Below are 18,885 nucleotides of genomic sequence, written 5' to 3' on the forward strand. Positions count from 1 at the left end.
CATTAATCCTTTTCGTCGAGCAATCTCTCTCGCCGGGGTGCCGTAATACGGTTTACCCCGGCGGTGGTCCAATTTATTTTAACAGACGTACAAACCGCCCGCGCCTGTAGCCGTACTTACTGTCCTGACCGGGTCTCGCAGTGGGGTGGCTTCTTATTAATAGCTGTGCTTAGAATCCGAAGGTCCCTTGTAGCACCTTGTACCTTTGCTGGCGTTAACAATAGGTACCGGATGGAACGGTATAATGAGAGGCCACCAGGGCCAATGGCAGCGTTACCGAGAACTTACGTAACAAAGAGAGCGATTTACAGGTCAATGTTTCAACAGAATTTCACTAGAAAGTCTATTATCGACGGAGACGTGTCAGAAACAGGCTGCTTCGTCTTTGTTATTCCAACCAATTTATCAGATTATTCTGACGCTTGTGTAACTTAATGCCACATAATACACCCCTCTGTATATCAATTTTGATAAGTTATTCAAGTTTTCGTTATGCGAATTCGAGCATAGCTGATTTTCGTCTACATGAATCTCATTTATTTGAACGCAATTTTAGTTAGAGTTCGATAAGAGATTTCCGCGCTATACTTAAACTAATTGACAATATCGGAAAGTACAAAATCTCCCCTTTCAAACACCGTTTGAGTTATTTCGATACGACCATTCGTTTCTGAGATATAGCAGTTCAAAGTGAATCATAATTTCTGAAAGTTTACTCAACGCCATTGATCTACTTCAGCTCAATGCCACTGACGTACCTCAAGCACCTGTGCGCTGGTCAGTGACAGACATCGAGTCAGCATTTTTTTTTATTACTCCTACATGCGACGCACGCGTTTTCAGGAAAAAATGTGGGTCACGTCGTTCTGGCTCCAATTGATGTGCTTTTTTGCGCGCGCTTTGAACGTTCGGCTTCGAAGCACTATAACTGGAAAATCGTTTAAGATACCGACGCGAAACATGCGACAGTTTCGAGAGTAAGTTTTGTTCTACATTTCTTGAGTTTATTTCTTTTAAAATTTTGTTTCTTTGCGGATATACTCGCTCAAAATTGTTCTTTCTTATTATTACGAATAAATTGGTTCATTCTAATCTGTAATATTTCATTCGTTTTATTGATGACTTTATTACCGCTGGATGAGAAAACCTATTGTTATCGTCTACTTATATCATGAAATTCAAAAATTAATAAAAAGTGAAATTTATCAGTTAGATTTCTGAGAGACTCATTTTGTGATTTACATTTTATGACATTGCATTTTATATAAATCGATACGAAATGAAAAAAATCTTCTCATTTAAGAAAGTTACTTTTTACTCTTTACTTAAAATAACAATGAAAGACGTACCCTATATATAGTTTATAGGATATAGGTGGCCTGAGTTGAACGAACTCTCAGAGTTAATTACGCTTGGTAATTGCAACTCGGGTCTCAGGGCACTGAGTTAATGTGCAAGTTTTGCAGGGATATTCTTTCACGAGCTTTGAATCACACCGCTTTCAGGCTACTTCCATATACCGGCGTCGTACGTTTCATCGCCGTGTCGGTTCTTCGTCGTCCGGCTCGACACGTAATTTAATTCGACAGCGTTTGTGACCCGTTCGAAAAATCCAATCAGGAAGTTACTATTTGTTTTTGTCGGATCTATACTCGCGGTCGCTATCGTGAATTTTTGTTAATTAGACGTGGAATTCAAGGTACGCGATTTAGCTCGCGAAACATCGAGTATTATTCGAGTTAATGAGAAACCGTGTTTCATAGCTTTTGCAATTGCAGTAAATTTAGCAACTGTAAGGAACAATCACGGTTTTGTAACGAATCGTTGAATCGTGTAACCTCTTAAAGAATTCGACACTATTTGCACCAGGGATTAAACCTATTTTTTTATCGGAGTAAAATAAAAATGTGATTCCTATTCGTTTTTCGAGATTTTAATAAATGGGACATCTCTGATTTCTCGTTTCATCGTGGTTGGAATTAATTGCTCATAGGTTGAATGATTCAGTATAGACTCGCATTGAAGCGGGCATTATTGAAGCGAGCAATTCGATATATCCCCGAAGCGGATTGTTTTGGTTTCGACGTGCCAGATCGGAACTGATTGACGCTCTGGGATGTACTCGGCCTGACCCGGAGTTAATTACGGAACCTAAGCGAGCCGCAAGCTCACTCTAAGCTGCTCGGACCAAGTTCCCATTATAATTAATTAATTAGCCGTATGAGATGTGACTTAATGGATAGTCCACTGTATACCCTTGAAATACCATTTGGTTTGATTGTCGGTCGAATAGGTAATTACCTGTACGATCATAGTATCTCATCACTGATGCATAAGACGCAAAGAAAATCTTCGAGGATTTATCAGGAAATTTTCCCCAAAGGAATGAAGTTACTTTAATTTATATTTCTATAATTTACACGTAGTACTTACCAGAGTAATGGCGTCTTTGATCGATGGGCTAAACGTCTCGAAAGGGCGCTCGATAAAGCTATTAGCATGTAATGGAATTTATTCCACAAACGCTAGCTAGATTATCGTTCGATTGAATCTTGATTGGGCCATGTCTGCAAGGTGATTGAACCAGCTAGTGTAAATTCAGCCTCAGTGTAGCGTATCTTCGTGTCTGTCAAGGCAAGTCTCAATAGTCGAAACACCAGATAAGGGCGTTTAACATTGATGGGCAGTAAGATGAAGACAATCGATAGCTTTGGTGTATTTTTATTAACCGAAAGCCTATGCTATAATAAAGAATGCTATGTGTATACATATCTTCTATCTATATACAATAAATTCATCTTCCACAATGTCACCGTATAACACAGTTGGCAACTCGAAATCGATTCTCCGTTCTCTCGTTTCTTGGCAGGAGTGACGCGCCACTCGGTCGCGTTTATTCGAGAAAATTCCGTATGCCGGACGATCGACGACACGCGGTGGATACACGAGAGTACAGAGATAAAGGGATAGGGAGAGGCAAAGAGAGAGAGAGACAGACAGAGCGAAAGACAAAGGGAGAGACAAAGAGAGAGAGAGAGAGAAAAGGAGAAAAGTGAGACAGAGCCGCGGCAGTTAAGATTTTTCCGGTAGCGGTGGACGCTTATGGAGAAAAAAATACCTTGAACGAACTCGCGTCTTCTAAAAGACCGCCCTCTTAATTAACTTTAGTGCTGATCGTCGGGACTATCGATTAGAGTAAGTGTAATATTGCTTGCGCAGCACTAGAAGGACGAGTATCCTCGCGGTATATTACGAGAGCATCGTCAGTGTGAACATCGTTTCTTCTTTTTAAGTCGCGATATTTTATATGCTATTATTTACAAAAAATCCTCACGTATCGTACACACAATATATAATACGAGCATCGAAATGACGGGAATACTTTTTGGAGGATGGTGTGATTGTGGATGTTTGGAGAAACGGCATTTAAAAAATCAGTCTTCCTAGGAGAGATTCGAATGTTTCAAAAGGGGTCGTTTACATCGTTGTTCGGTTCATACGAATGGTCGAGAAGGATCGGTAATTTGTCTCCTTTTGTCCGCTTTTGTTTCTAGAAAAAAAGGTCAGAATCGCTTGTTGTCTTTTTTGTTTCTCGTTACTGAGCAATACATTCGCAAGTCTTTTGAAAAGAATTGTATCTCTTTTCGACCCGCTTCGAATATCTTTTTGGCACGTGTTCACGGTCTCGTTTCTCATTGTCAGATCCATTCACGCACGCGGATTAATAGACACATCACGACGATCCGCGGAAATCAGCGACCAATCGAGACTCTTCGTTAAAACCTATGCGCGTCAGTTTTGGCACTTTCCTTAATTGAATTGCCTGCATCGATCATTGACGCCCCGCTCGATCTAGTATTTAACGGATTCCTTCTAAAACTGAGCAACCTATATCCGAGTCGTGCCCGCAAACGGGACTAAAAATTAGCGCCATGTTGACTCGTTCTTCGACGCTTCTTTTTCACAGGACCTAGTCGTCGTTTCCATGATCCTGACTAACCAAAAATACCTACACAGCTGGGTGAGTTCTTCATTTCGATTCCACGGTGCTCAGTCTCTTTTCGAGACTCCTTTGGCTTGTGCTACGAGTTCAACGGAGTGGTGCCGATATTGCTGATGAAACTGGGACACGCGTTGTCCGCTCTGTCTCCACTTTGCAACGAGAAATGCCTGTAGGACATGTACGCTTGTGGATTGGACGAAAGTGGCTGGTCTCTCTTCTCGGTGGACCTCTGCTTCTTCATCTTCATGTAACCTAACACGGAGATCAACACGATGAACACCACGAAGCCCATACAACTGCCAACTATCAGACCCAGTCTTCTGGTCAATATGTTCGCCAGACTTCCTCGGTCGCTCATTGTTCCGTCGCCAACGATCGAATCAGGCGCGTCTAGGGTTCTAACCTCCGTGCACTGACTGGTGAGCGAGTTCACCATCGCGGGACGGGCCGAGCCCTCGATCACGTCGTCGTGAGAAGCGTTCCATTGCCAAGAGCCAATGTCCTCTGGGATTGACGTGCCCCAGCTGCCCAGTCCCAGCACGCAGATCAGGTACCGGGTGTCCGAGGCTAACTTCGTCAGCCTCACCGAACGTGCTTTAGGATCCAACAGCTTGCCTCGCACCTGGAAGTTGTATCGAATGGGGAAATTTAGTATTTCATTTTGCAATAAATACTCGGACTACTGACAAGGGATATTCGTAACTGATACACTTAATATTTGTCATCGTTTATGATTTAGAAACATTTAGATAAAAAAATGAATCGGATAGAAGGATCGCAAGTGGATTTTTTAAATCAAGAATATATTTCACATGAAGAAGTTGATTCGATACTAGTCGATGTGAATGTCTTCCTGATAGATTCCATATTCGTAAGTGAAACTTCGAATACAGCGAATATAAGGAATATATCGGAGTAAAGCAAAACGTATAGACCTTAAAACGATTTAGAAATTATACGGTGTGGAAAGGTGTATAGTAAGGAGAAATTCAAATATCTCTGCATGTTTTATCGAGACTTTTATGCAAGCAGAGAATAAAGATATACGGTTACCTGGCAATTTATGCGACATTCACAATAAAACAATAGACAGGGAGAAAACGTACCTCATCGACATTGTCCAGCGCGTGGTAGGCCACTTGGTAGCCATGAAGGCCGGAATGGTTTCTGCTTTGCCAGGACACGAGGACGGAGAACGGTTGGATGTCCTGAATCGCGAGCTTGAGAATCAACGGAGCGGAACAGAACTCGTGGGGGTCGAGATCCAGGAAAACCAGACCTTGCAATTCCGGCGGCTGTTGGCACTTGAGGAGACCGTCCTCTACATCGCCAACCCCGACACCGTTTCTTCCGCGACCGCGACCGCCTCCTACTCCACTAACCAGCTTCTGGTGGTCCCTCAACCATTCCCAAAGCTCTTGAGACTCGCAGCCGCAGACCAGAGGATTCTCTGCAGGAAGCGACGCGAAACTTAGATGTTAGGAATCGCAGTTGATAAAAAAAAAAAAAATACAATAAGACCGTAAAATGGAGCAAAAATCTATTTCTTTCAGTTTGATAATTTTAGATGAAATACATTGAATATCTGACTGGACTGGATACTTTGGTGAGCAATTGTATGTTAAAGCAAATTGTCTGTGTTTTATTTTTATGTTTTATTCCATTCATTGATGATATTACACGAATTGATATTATTTTCGTATTTTTGAAATTTTGTAAATGTAAAGAAAGTTTGCTTTGTGAACATGGAATTTATAGTATAGGAATCACACGATAGAGACACGAACATGATCATAACAGAGCAAGTTTGATGGAGAGCTATGAAAGCATTGATCGAAGACAGCACGTGAGCAGAACTGTGTGTTGCACAACTGTGTACCGATTAAATTTGAAAATCTTTGATAGTCGAAACAGAGCAGGATTAGGGAAGGTAGACGACAGACATTATACCGTAAGGGACCAGTTTGCAGACTTGAGAAGAGAGGATGAGAGAGAATAGTAGAGTGTGTTTGATTGTTCAGATGTTGAGTATCGATTCGAGGCGATTGTACGTGACCAGCGATATGATTGGATTTCTAACACTAGTAACTCTATTTGGATCGATAGCATATAGAATTATTCTCTCTGCGTTCAGCTGGCCGCTCGTTTAGCAGAAGTTATGCGAGCAAATGAAACATTGATACTGCGTTAATTCTTTCCCGAATTCTTTTTCTTCGCATTTTTCTTTTATTTTCTTAAGCGTCATTGCACAATTTTTTAACCCATATATAGACGTTAGCACGAAATGTAATTCAAAATATTGTATGAAATAATTCGAAAAGAACTATCTTCGATCATTACATTACCTTCGGCGCGTAGACTCCGAATCTGCGTCTCGAGAGGTCTGAACGCATTCAACGGTAGGTTTTCCAAGTAATTTCTACTGAGATCCAGCAATCGTAGCTTCTTGAGCGGTCTGAACGCCTCGCTGGAGATGGCGTTGATCCAATTACCATAAAGATGCAGCTCCACCAGGCTGACCAAATTCTTGAACGTCACCTTGCCCACAATACTGATCTGATTGTACGAGAGGTCCAATATCTGCAAGGACTTCAAGTCCTCCGGGAACTCGTCCAGCTCTTTCAGTAGATTGTGGGTCAGATTCAGGATCCTTAGATGCTCCATCCCTTGTAACCTCTCTTTCGGTAAAATGTCCAAGTTGTTGGTTCCCAGATGCAGGGTTAAGAGGTTAGGCAAACTTCTAAATGCCCCTGGTGACACCCTCGATATGCAATTCTGGCTCAAATACAAATGCAATAGAGCAGGGAACGCCTCGAAATCTTGCGACGTTACTATGCTGAGATTCGTGCCTGATATGTGCACTTCTTGAAGAAATGGGTACTTCGCTTCCGAAGGGAGAACATGAATCCTATTCAAGGGATTCCTAGTCAAATTCAACCAAGTTAGCATAGGAAGATTCTGACCGGATAACGCTACAGCTGGAATTTGTCTGAATTTATTCTCAGAAAGATCCACCTTGCGAAGTGTCGAAGAATGAGCAAAGAAATTTGCAGGAAGAGCGTTTAGATGGTTATGACTGAGGTCTACGGAGGTGAGACAGGATAGGTTGGCCGTGGCAAAGCCGGACATTGTCTCGATTCGATTGTGGCTGAGGTCCAATTCCCTCAGGTGTTTGAGGCTGGCGAAACTGGCCACGTCCACGTTCACGATCTCGTTATTGGATAGCGTGAGGATCTCGAGGTTCAAGGCATTGGCCAAGGCCGAATACGGAATGTCCTGGAACCGATTGTGATCCAATTTAATCTCTCTGAGAGACACGAGTCTGTCGAAGATACCCGGAGGTAGATTTCGTAGGTTGTTTTTGTTTAAGTGTAACCGGGCCAGGTTTCGATTTAATACGAAGATGATCTCCGGTAACTGAGAGATCTCTGCACTATCGACATACAATTCCTGTAGAGATGGCAGACCGTTCAAGCTGTGTTCTGAGATTTGGCTGAAGTTATTCCCAGATGCGGCTAGAGTTCGAAGGCCTGAGATGTGTAGGTTAAACAAGGCAGGAGCCGTAAGGTGATTGTCGTCGAGATTTAAATCGGATAAATTATTGAGTCCTCTGAAAGCTCCGCTCTCTATATTTATAATAGAACAATTCTTCAAATTCAACGTTCTGATTGGTAAATCTTCTTGAAAGATGGCGTCGTGAAGGACAGTTAGATGATTGTTCGCCAGATCTAGGACTTTCAACTTCTTCAAAGCTGTCAGAGCGTACGGATCCAATCGCCTGAGACCGTTATCCTGAAGGTACAATTCTTCCAGTTCATGCAATTCGGAGAACGTTCGTGCTGTAATATGACTGAGTTTGTTCATGCTCAGTTCAAGGAATTTTAGAGCTTGCATGGGCTGAAAGGCACCGTCCTCTATCCTGGATATCGAATTGTTGGTCAAATAGAGTCTCTCGACCAGCAGCAAATCCCTGAACAGTGGCGCCTGCAGGTGTGTCAATTTGTTATGACCGAGCCACATGATCCTAACCGATGCTTGGCCACGCAAAGAGTCGTTGTGCAACACGGCTAGGCCGTTACTATCCAATTGAATGGAGACCAGTGAACTTCCACCGGACGTAGATTCCGAAGCGGATAACTGGAACACGTCTCCCAGTACGGTGAGCTGATTACCTTGCAGATTGACGTGTTGAAGACTGTGCAAGGTTCTCAACGCACCTGTTTCCATGTCGGTGATTGCGTTGTTCTGTAAATGGAGCTCGAGTAACGATGGAAGGGGCGAAAAAACACCTCGTTTCACCTCGGTGATGTTATTGTCCTGTAACCGTAACTCCCTCAGTTGATGTAATTTTAAGAAAGTGCCCGGTTGAAGCTCATGGATCTTGTTACCGTCGAGAGACAGCGAGGAGAGGTTCTCGCAATGCTCGAGGAATTCCAGCGGCACCTTTTCGATGTAGTTGTTGCTCAGATGCAATTGGGCCAATTGGGTCAGACTGGTAAGACCTCTGCCATCGATTCTTCTGATGGCGTTCTGCTGAAGGTAGACAACCGCCAGGCTCACGCTGCCGATGAACGCGTCACCGGGGATTTCTAGAATATTATTCTCCGCTAGGTAAAGCTCACGTAATTCAGGCAACCTGGCGAACACTCCGCCGATGTAGTGAATGTGATTATTGCTCAGCTCGATGTTGCGTAATCTTTCGTTCCCCTTGAACGTCGCCACGTCGAGAAACACAATCTTATTATAGCTCAGGTCAATCGATTCGAGTTCCTTGAGCGAAATAAATGCGTCTTTGTGGATAGTTTCTATGGAATTGTAATAGAAAGATAGAGTGTGTAAAATTGGACACGATCGCAGGCAATCCTCGGACAGTTTCTCGAAGTTGTTGCTACTTAAGTCTAGGATCAACAGCGCGCTTAATAGACTATAGCCGTCGTCTGGTAGCTCGGATATTTCGTTCCAAGCGAGTCTCAGCGAGGCGAGGCTCTCTAACCTTCTTAATGGCGCCATGGGAAACAGCTTTAGCTTGTTTTCCGTTAGATCCAGATCACTGAGACTGTCTTCTAACCCTGCAAACGCGTATTCCGAGATTTTCGATATTTGATTGCCCTTTAGAGTCAGCTTCATTAGTTTTAATCCGTAAAAGCAATAGGATGACAGGTCCTGTATCAAATTGCCTTCAAGATCCAAGGCTGCTAGTTTACGAAGGTCAGCCAATGATTTCTGCGGCACGTGGAGTAAACGGCTTGAAAGTAGGGCCAAGGATTCTAAACTGTCTTTTAGATTCGTAAATGCACCCTCGCTGATTTCTCGAAGGGATGAATGCGATATTTGTAGATGCCTGATCTGAGAACCAGGCGGAAAGCAGCCGTCCTTCAGTTCCTCCACGGTTTTGTCCAGCTCGTAAACGCTCAACGACTGCACCATCGTGCCTGTTCCTGGAAACGGTCGTAAAAGGCACCGCCATTAATTTCATTAAGTCGCGATAACGCGGAATTTAGATTTGACAGCATTGGTCGGCCGAATGTTCGTTCGCAGTTTATAGAGAGAGTAAAGGATAATGACGTCGTTTGAAGATGTTGTTCTTACTACGCTGTTATTATGTTACCTTTTCGCTACGTGCGATCGTATGATAATATTTTACTTCGAAACAAGATTCTGGTGCATTAGAATCGGGGCACTGGCTGACTTTACAGCGTGATTCAATAGCAGCAATTTAACTGGTTGAACGTTTGCCTGATTGCTACTTTTTAAGAACTTTTTCTGATTATTAAATTGTGGTTTTACTATGCAGATAACATAGTAATTCAATAACTAAAATTTCTTTAAATTTTGACATTTTTATAGTCTGATTCGTCTCTGCTTAATGTACTATATGTATATGTACGACAAAAGTTACCAGCTGATTTAATCACGGCACAAGAAACAATTTAATTGCTTCAGCATCATATTTTCCATTATTGTGACCCGCAGTAGTTAATGGTGCCAATTTTGCCGTTTAGTAATAGTTTGTAAAATAATATCGGCTGTGTTGAGAACAAAACAGAATTATTATGAACCATTTACGTCATTATCGTTCGATGACCCGCGGCGACTTCAAATTTCTATCCCTCAGGAAACACGGTGAATTTATAGCAGGTGTTCGACGTATTAACTGGTTAGCTGTTTTTAAGGACTATACTCGTCAATGAAGAGATGGCAATATTTTGTGTTATGACACATTCATATGAAAACATTCATTTCGTTACAACTTAATTCTATTGTAACAGCTACGCGTACTGTGTGCTTATTTTTATGCGACACATTTTATATACACACTTTTCAAAGAGGTCGCAACAGCTAACCGGTTAATGGAGCTCCAAAAATGTAAACATTACGCTTCTAAGAAAGAAACATTTGTTGCTTCGATAGCATCGTTATTGAATCAGCCGGTACGTGACCTCGTCAAGAACTCGAAACGTTTACGCGCTGTCGCCGCGGCGTAGTGGCCCATTAAACCCTAATTGATCCGCTATACAGGGCTCGCGCCCGCCCCCGACAAATTGGTTACATTGTTATCTTGATTATAATAACAATCTCTCGCAGCGTGTTGGCGACGTGTTTCGATGCAGCCCGTTTTGTTAACGAATGAAAATTGAACTGCGAGGCGGACCATATCGAAAAAGTTTCTCCGTCGGAACTTGCATTACCCTTTTCCATGTTCTTCGGCGTAGAGCCCCGTGACGACAGTTCATGGCGTTTGCATTAGGTTCTCAGCCAATGTACTCACCGGACGCGCTCAGAACGCTTAAGAGAGTGCTCCTCAGGGTCTCCTCGGTGGCTCCGGCGCATTCCAGGAAAAGCCCATCCTCGAAATTGTAACAGGGACAACCGGGAATTGTTTCAGGAGGCGGGCACTCAGCTATTTGGCCGGTAGTTCCCGTCAACGCAAAATTGTGGATCAGTAGAAGCTGGAGAATCAGCCTGAGGACGCCTCGCGTTGGGACGTTGGAAGGTCTTCTTCGTCGCTCTCGAGATCTCGACATCGCGACGCTGTGAGCTTCTCCGCTGGCGAACGATCTTCCTGAAACGATACAATGCAGAGAAAATTGTTTAGATTGCTCTCTTTCAATTTACTTCTTCATGGTTTCGGTGTTGTGATTAAAATAGCTTTAAAAGGAGTTTAAAGTAGGCCTCGGGTTGATTGTGATTGGAAGAAGGTATTCTAAAGTCCTAAAGAATATCTGCAAAAAAGAGAAAATTTCTTTAGAAGCGAGGACCTTTGGAGTAGCCTGTATATCGTCAATTATCGCGATCGATGCAGCGTTCCGAACGATAATGAACCAGTCCGATAATAAGAGTACCGTCTCTGCCTCTTTCACGGTATTTTTTTTTACTCTCCGTTCTTATCTGTCTTCGACATCGTCATCAGACTGGAAAATATTAAGAAGAGTCGAGAAGAGGAACTACCATTACGATGTCTTCGTGTTCTGTCTTTTAATTATTACGAGCCTGAATGTCTCCTGCGCAACGCGGCTGCGATTTAATAATCTTCTTGTTAGCTTAATGATAACGTCACTCCTTATCTACTCTCGTTGACATTTTCGGAAATTGCACATCTTCGCTAGTGGATCAGCGAATTGTACGCACGTCTTTCTTGTCATTTACTTGGCGTTAAAACGATGCTAACAACCAACGAACCCCCGTAACTCGTCGTTTCTTGATAATTTGTGAGCTTTTTCGAGGAAGAAATCTCCAGCTTCAACCACTCAGAAGATGCAAAAGTTTCGAAAAATATAGGTAGAAAGAAAAAAGATTTATAAAGCGAAACAGGGTGCCCGTCTGACAGGATAAAGGTGAATCAAAAAGTGGATAATTATAGCGGAGCAGGCTAATGATTTTTATCCAGCGCGTCGTGTTGCAGCCTCTACTAATTAAACGCTAATTAGCTAATGTAGGGTGGATTGTCAGAATCGGAAGGGGATGGAAGAGGGGACAGAGAGAGAGAAAAAAAGAGATAGAGAAAGAGATAGAGGGAGAGAGAGAGAAAAAGAGATAGAGAGAGAGAGAGAGAGAGAGAGAGAGTGAATATGGTCGCGGTATCTTAACACGCGTTTCCGCTGGGCTCGATCCGTTGTTAATAATTTTGCAAGGAAACGTTCTATCAAGAGAATCATTTAAATAGTCACCCGCAGCGATGTTGTCGATGATTTCTAATGAGTTCCCGTCTGTGTGGCGTCCGGCTTTCATATAGCGGAAACACACGATTCATTTATCGTGTTGTTCTCAGTTCTCTTCCTTTCTACACGCATTTACTGCAGGATTAACATTTACTTGAAAGGTTGAACAGAATAATAAACTGTTATGTATTGTAAACAAGTAATGTAGCTTACTATAACGATAAACGATCGTACATGCAGTTGTACGAATATTATAATTCGAACATGTTAGACATTTCTCAAAATTCAATGATTCCAAGGTGGAAACATTATTCAATTAACGATGAAATCGTTTAGATTTTCTGATATCAATTGGGAATTCCACGAAACTTTCAAAATTGTTAAAAAAGTGCCATTGATAGATGGTTTAGAGGCTCTAGCCCAGTCGTGAAAAATGGTGTATCTACCTTCTATCCTCTTTATCTTCTTCGTACGAAAGAAATACGAATATAGACGAGGTAATTAATATAACTGTATAACTGTAATTATATAACAATAATAATAACATAAGGGTATAAATGTAATTAATATTTCTTAATTACTAGGTTGTTACAAAAGTTCCACTCTCGATTCGGTCGCTCTTAATTCTTGATACTTTTCCGTCATCATTCACCATCCGTCACTTTCTCATCGATCACTGTGCTAAGCAAAGTTTGTTCCTATGCGGGCCTCTCTCGATTAAATAATTTCTGGCTTTCGTTGCCCGATTTGCCCGTTATAGATCGCTTGTGCGCCGTTAATGTATCACATAAATAGCAATCTTCCGGCGTGCCACGCAGTCGGGATACGCGGGTTTCCGCGCGAGACACATTCTGAATACAGCGATTTCCTGTAATAACAATCGTGGAATTATGCATGCCAACTGCGTAGACCGCGGATCCGAGGCTCATTCCGTCGCATCTGGCGCATGGATCATATCTGGGACCTGTAAGCGAACGACAGGTGTAATAATGTACCTGAAGATATCGGGAAATCTTCTGGAATATGGAAAAGAAATGGAAAATGGATCGTATAATAAACGGCGAATTATTCTGTTTACCGGTTTAATCTATTTAATATTAACGCAACATCTCATTTGCGATTGTTTTTTTAGGTAATCTGTATAATTGAATATAGTATGTATGTAAAACGTACTTTTATCATTAATATCAATAAAGGATCGCCGTTTACAATTAGAAGTGCAAGGAACGTATTCGTGTTTTCGTTACTGTTACCGTTATTTCGTAGTGGAATTGCAACGAAGGAAATTACAAAATACAGACCGCTTCCCAAACCGCGAAATAAGCGGTTCCCGTTTTTATGCAGCTGCAACTGCGAATGGTTTCCCGCGCTTTTTGTGTTTCGACCGCACGAACCTCGGCGGAACACGGGTAGGCCATTTAACGCGCTGAGTGGTTAGGGGTTAGCACCGTGTCGAAAACTCGGCGTGCATATCGTGAAAAAGAGATCCCGCACCGGCACTTGCCTCTATATTGCCCGGAAATTATGCTTCTTGCGTTATAACGAACATTCAGTTTCCTGACTCTGCAAAAAGACCAGAGAAACTCTGTTTCACGAATTTCCTAATGCGGCGCAGCAGGCAAACTTGATGGAAACAGGGTCTAGATCGAAGAGAAACGAAAGTTCTTAATCACTCGAGGTAATTTAAATGCGATTTAAATTTACTACGAACTGATAGCTAGGTAAACTAACTGGACGGCACTTTAAGATGTAAACTTGTCAGATACCGCATCAGTATTTAACTTATTGCCGCCTTTAACTCCAAATTTATCGGTGGTTTATAAGCTAAACTTGTCAATTTGTAAGTTTATGCGGGCTCAAATTGTTTCCAACTTCCAATTAGAACTCACTGGGAGGGAAAATCTTCACGCGTTAAGTGCAGTGTTGGTCACTGATGGTTCGACAGTAAACTTTTCGCTTAGATAATGGATAATACATGTATACGTTAGAAGACTTCACCCCGCAAATCAGAAACTCAGAAAAGACTTTGATGATTTAAAAAAGAAAAAATGTATCTTATAAATTCACCAAACATTAGTTGGTAAATTATCGCGACGATCTGGGAAACTTTTTCGACGCTTCCCTTTTATATTACATTGTTCTCGATATCCAATTTCAAGAACCGGTGTAAAAATTGTGTCATCCTTTTAGGTTCTTGTAAGTTTCATGCAGGACCTACACTGAATTTCTGCTCTGATCAACACGAGCTGCAGGAAAACGATGATCGATGCACTGGTATGAACCGGATCATAACTCGTCGTGTACTTGGAACATCTGATGGAAGACAGGCGAGTCGCGGGTGATCGTTCATGTCAGCGGACGCCTATTAGCACGGACACGTTACTTCCATTTCCGGTACCGGTAATAACATCGCGAATTCCTGTCTGCCTTGGAGTATTACTTTGTCGGAGAGAAGTTCTTGTTCCATCGTGGGGCGTACTACTACGTCGCGCTTGTAATCCCATAAAAGCCGCGTGACGACGCTCCCTTGCGTAAAGGACGCGTTTTTACTTGCTACGAGTGGGCCACACCGCCAACCTCGTTCTCTTATAGCATTCTCTGTTCCGACGACCCCGTTTCGACATCATCGGCCGCATCACTAACGGCGAAAACTTGCCACAAAGGGTAACGTGTAATTTTTTACGAGCAACTCGTGCTATTTCCATCAAAAAGTGCGACCAGGCGTGTATATTTCCTTGTGAGATCGTAATTTGCTGCTGACATAAGGGACTCTAGTTGTAACCGATGTTTCTTAACAGCGTTTAATTTTTCGTCTTTTCGCTTTTTACCTCCTATTTACTGATTGCAATGGTGAATTTAAGAACTTCTGAGTTTTCCTTATGTTATCGCAACAATTGATACATAGTTAGAGATGTAACTTGAACTAATTAATGTAGATGTGCTTTCATAAATAAATAGAATAAGTGATAAAAATTAGTGAAATAAATATATCGTGAATTACAGAGAGGGATTGGAAGAATTTTAGAATTAGCTCTGCGGTTTAGAAAATTTGTCATTGGTACATTAAAAAGGAACTGTACTGGAAGAAGTTCTTGCAGAATATTGGAATAGAAAAGGAGCGGCGTGTTAGGAGATGAAGTAAATGGCGTTCTTCTCACAAGAGATTAGACGGAATTAGAATAAGTTAAAATAGTTATAATTAAGTACATAAACTGTGCGATACTTTAAGTTGCAAAATCCTTGAGATAATGGTTTGGAATGTTGTTCTTACGATTCTGAGCATTCTATGTGCTAAAGAGATTATAAGTTTGCCTCCTTGTATATAAAATAAAATGTACACGGCTTAACAATAGGAAAATCTAGTTTCTTTTAGTCCAGTCGAATATACAAAACGAAGCTGCAAACAGAATTTTGAAACAGCTGTTAAAACAGCTGGTCTCACGTCGAGCTGTGGCTATGGGAAAAAATGACGCTTTCTGGCCTGGTCCTCTGGAATTCAGATTCTGCGGCGCGTTTTACCGTACAACCGTGATAAAACGGCAGAAACATTCGGGGAGGTCATGAATCTGTAAAAAAGCGGAAGTTAAAACGCGTTCGGTCGAGCAGAGTTCTCGCAAACGGGCAACTTGGTACCGCTGTCTCGACCATTCTAAATAAAAACCGTCTCGTTTTTCACGACGACGCGACGAACACGTCTTCGTCGCGTTCGATTCAACTCCACTTCGTTTGGGTTGCCGTATATTTCTTTTATTTTTTCTTTTCCCCTTCTCGTTCTCCGTGGTTTTCTTGTTTTTTTCTTTCCCCTCGTCGTTCAACCTCATTCGCGGCGTTGATTGCGACCGCACAAAGCAAATATGAGATAAAAGTATTGTTTTATAGCGCGGTATTGTTCGAGCGGTTCCGACGAGGCACACAACTGTGAAAGCGGAACGAATCGAATTGTTTCGAACGTTGGATTTCGGCATGATGCTGAGGAAAAGCCTCAAATTGGTACTGGCGCAAGCGAGAAATTTGGAAATGCTTTCAGTTGTTTAAATATATGCCCGCCACGAGTCGCTCGTCGTTTATGTTCCTCTCGAAAACTCTGCTTCCCAAAAAATCATTCGATGTATCTCCAATATTTGGAAAGAGGTTTGCACCACGCCCATCTTCTTGTATTTCTCTTGCCTCGACAGATTACGGAAACTCCAAACAGGAATCAGATCTACAAAAAGAATTTCTGTAATTTGAAAGAAATATTTTAACGTAATAATAATACAAGATAATTCAAGTTCTTCCAGTCAAGAAGATAGTAACTAACGAAATAAATACCGAGCAAATTGCTCAAATTTCTTTTAGCGCAATATAAATTCGATAAAGTTTAATAATGGAAATTGACTAAAAGAATTGCAAACTTGGGCTCTTAATGGCTTAAATTAAATATGTCGAATGATATTATCTTAATTGGATCATGAAATAGAATTTCCTTCGAAAATTCTTCCTCCACTATTCTTGCGTGTTATATCAGCCAGTATCAACACGATATTCAGCCACGAACGGAGGAATTGGTGGGACGATCAAAGATGTATTCACGTGGAAGGGACAAGCTTCGGAGTCGATCGGGAGACGCTTAAGAAACGGCGGTAGCTTCGGGGGATTCTCGAGCATCACTCGCCAGCCAATCGTACGAAGATTAATGTTTAAATTGAAAACGTTCCCTGAATCCCAAGTGATATTCTGCCTTAATCGACCACCTCCAAAATAACCGAGAGTTACACTGTGCAACGTTCGATGGTAAACAGAAAATAATCCGACCAGAGTTCGCCGACGTTGGATCTTCTGCTCATGCGTTCGACTCAACGCGTAATAGCTCGTGTATCCGATGACAGGCATTTGTCAACGAGATCCCCTTCGAGATTTTTTATGGGGATCGGCTCGATGAAGAGTCTTTAAGGGAACGTTATGTTAGGTTTTATGTGGTGAATCGGACGAGATGTGCTTTGGGATAAAGTCGAGGGAAAAGAAGGGACGTGTACAATCAATCACAAAGGCCTATGTACATTTCCTAGATTTTATATATCCAATTTATTCGGAGAAAGCAATAATGCATTTTCTCATACAACTTGCGCAAGATGGCTGTGAATTTATTAAACATAATAGTGTACCTTTAGGAGGAACGTATTTTATATCGTATTTTATATCCTTTTATTAACTTTTTTGAATATCGTTGAGATATCGTGTTATTTTTTAAATACGTATTCAGGTAAAATTAATACCGCAAATATTGCTAAAGTTAATGTCTTTGTTAGAACAAATTCAAATTCAACGAATGTACGTAGATTGTAGAATGGATAACGATGGGAAGAAAATACTTTTTAAATGAAGAGTATATAAATGGAAGGAACGAAGAGAATGATAAAGAAGAGGAAGAGAAAGGGAGCGATAAAGAAAATTGAAAATTTCACTCGGTGAAATTATTTTCTCATTTCCTTTGGATTTGCAAACGTTATTCGTTAACCGTTCTACGGCATACGTTATAACGCATTTCTCATTTATGCAGAGAGCATTTAAATGTAGTCAGAGGTTTTGATTTAAAATCAGTAATTAATAATTAAACAGCGGCGTATTTATCGAACACTTGGAAACGGTAGTTAAACTCGCATGTCAAATCGATCGGACAACGCCAGACGCGCGGCCGTATTTAATTCAAGTAACGATAACTGGTACGCTGCTTGGCGCATTCGTGCCACCGGATTAAATTACAATTCATATTCTTCAGAAAATAAATTGTACAAATAGAACTGTGTAAACATGAAGCCTCGTCGACCAACAATCCGCCTACAAATCTTGCAATACGGAATATCGGCTACCTGTCCAATCATCCTACTGTGATAAATTCTGTTTATACGCTGCTTAAAAGGACGAAAACTTCGTTCGGACGATTCATTTGACCCGGTGTACATTCCGATATCGCATCAAAAGATGTTATTCTATCAATAGGTTATCGAGAAAACCACGCGATTTCAAAGAGTGATATTATCTTTTATCGAAAATTAATTAAATAGTGTAACCGGACGATAACTGAAAAGAAACCTCACAGTCCGATCTGATTTCAAGAAGTATCGCGTCAATTCTGACCTGACTAGGGCTGTTTCATTTACTCGGTTCGTCCAGGCTTTCTACTTACCCGCCACGCTTTCCTGGCCGAATCGAAACTTCAAAGATCGTTCGATTCCTGGGAGCAGCTACTCACGATCAGAGAGATCGACTTCTCGCGGATATTGCTCACCGGTGCATCGGCTTTTAACCGGTTTACCTTGTTCCCTGGTGGTAGAAGGGCAAAGGCTAAGTTCAGTCGGCCCCGGGAAGAAGCTTCCAATTTCCGCGTTCTCGCGTCCGCCTATCCCCTTTCAAACGTTTTCACTTCGCCAGAGAGATCTTTCTCGGCAAGTGACTCCCGAAGAATCTCGGAAACTCGAGGTTTAAGTGAATTCGAACCGCGCCTCGGCTAAGATTACCACCTCCCAATTTCGCTTTTCTCGCGATCCCCGTCCTAACGGAGATCGCTCCGAATTCCTCGAACGCCACAGATCCTTTTCTCCGTCGTATAGTTTTTCGTCGTTGCCTCGGAATCGCGAGCCGTTTCTTCCAACGAAACTTCTCGTATCTGCGCGAACTATCTATCGAAACCGGCTGTGTATTCGAACGATCCTCGTAACTGTTGGTTCGAGTCATTCGTATGGA

The 18,885-nt window shown here is 41.9% G+C and overlaps 1 protein-coding gene across 1 annotated transcript in view; it reads right to left on the reverse strand.

Moving 5' to 3' along the window:
* Window positions 1-2,704: 2,704 nt before the first annotated feature.
* Window positions 2,705-18,885, reverse strand: part of LOC132914122 (chaoptin-like) — an 88,825-nt gene continuing 72,644 nt past the window's right edge. Inside the window, exons 3-6 of the mRNA XM_060972959.1 lie at window positions 10,773-11,066; window positions 6,349-9,441; window positions 5,110-5,453; window positions 2,705-4,625 (exon numbers count right to left, since the gene is read on the reverse strand). Coding sequence (XP_060828942.1) covers window positions 4,083-4,625; window positions 5,110-5,453; window positions 6,349-9,441; window positions 10,773-11,066 — 4,274 coding nt within the window. The 3' untranslated portion in view covers window positions 2,705-4,082. The remainder of the gene's footprint in view (window positions 4,626-5,109; window positions 5,454-6,348; window positions 9,442-10,772; window positions 11,067-18,885) is intronic.

This window comes from Bombus pascuorum, chromosome 14 (genome assembly GCF_905332965.1).
Source record: "Bombus pascuorum chromosome 14, iyBomPasc1.1, whole genome shotgun sequence".
Taxonomy (NCBI): Eukaryota; Metazoa; Arthropoda; class Insecta; order Hymenoptera; family Apidae; genus Bombus; species Bombus pascuorum.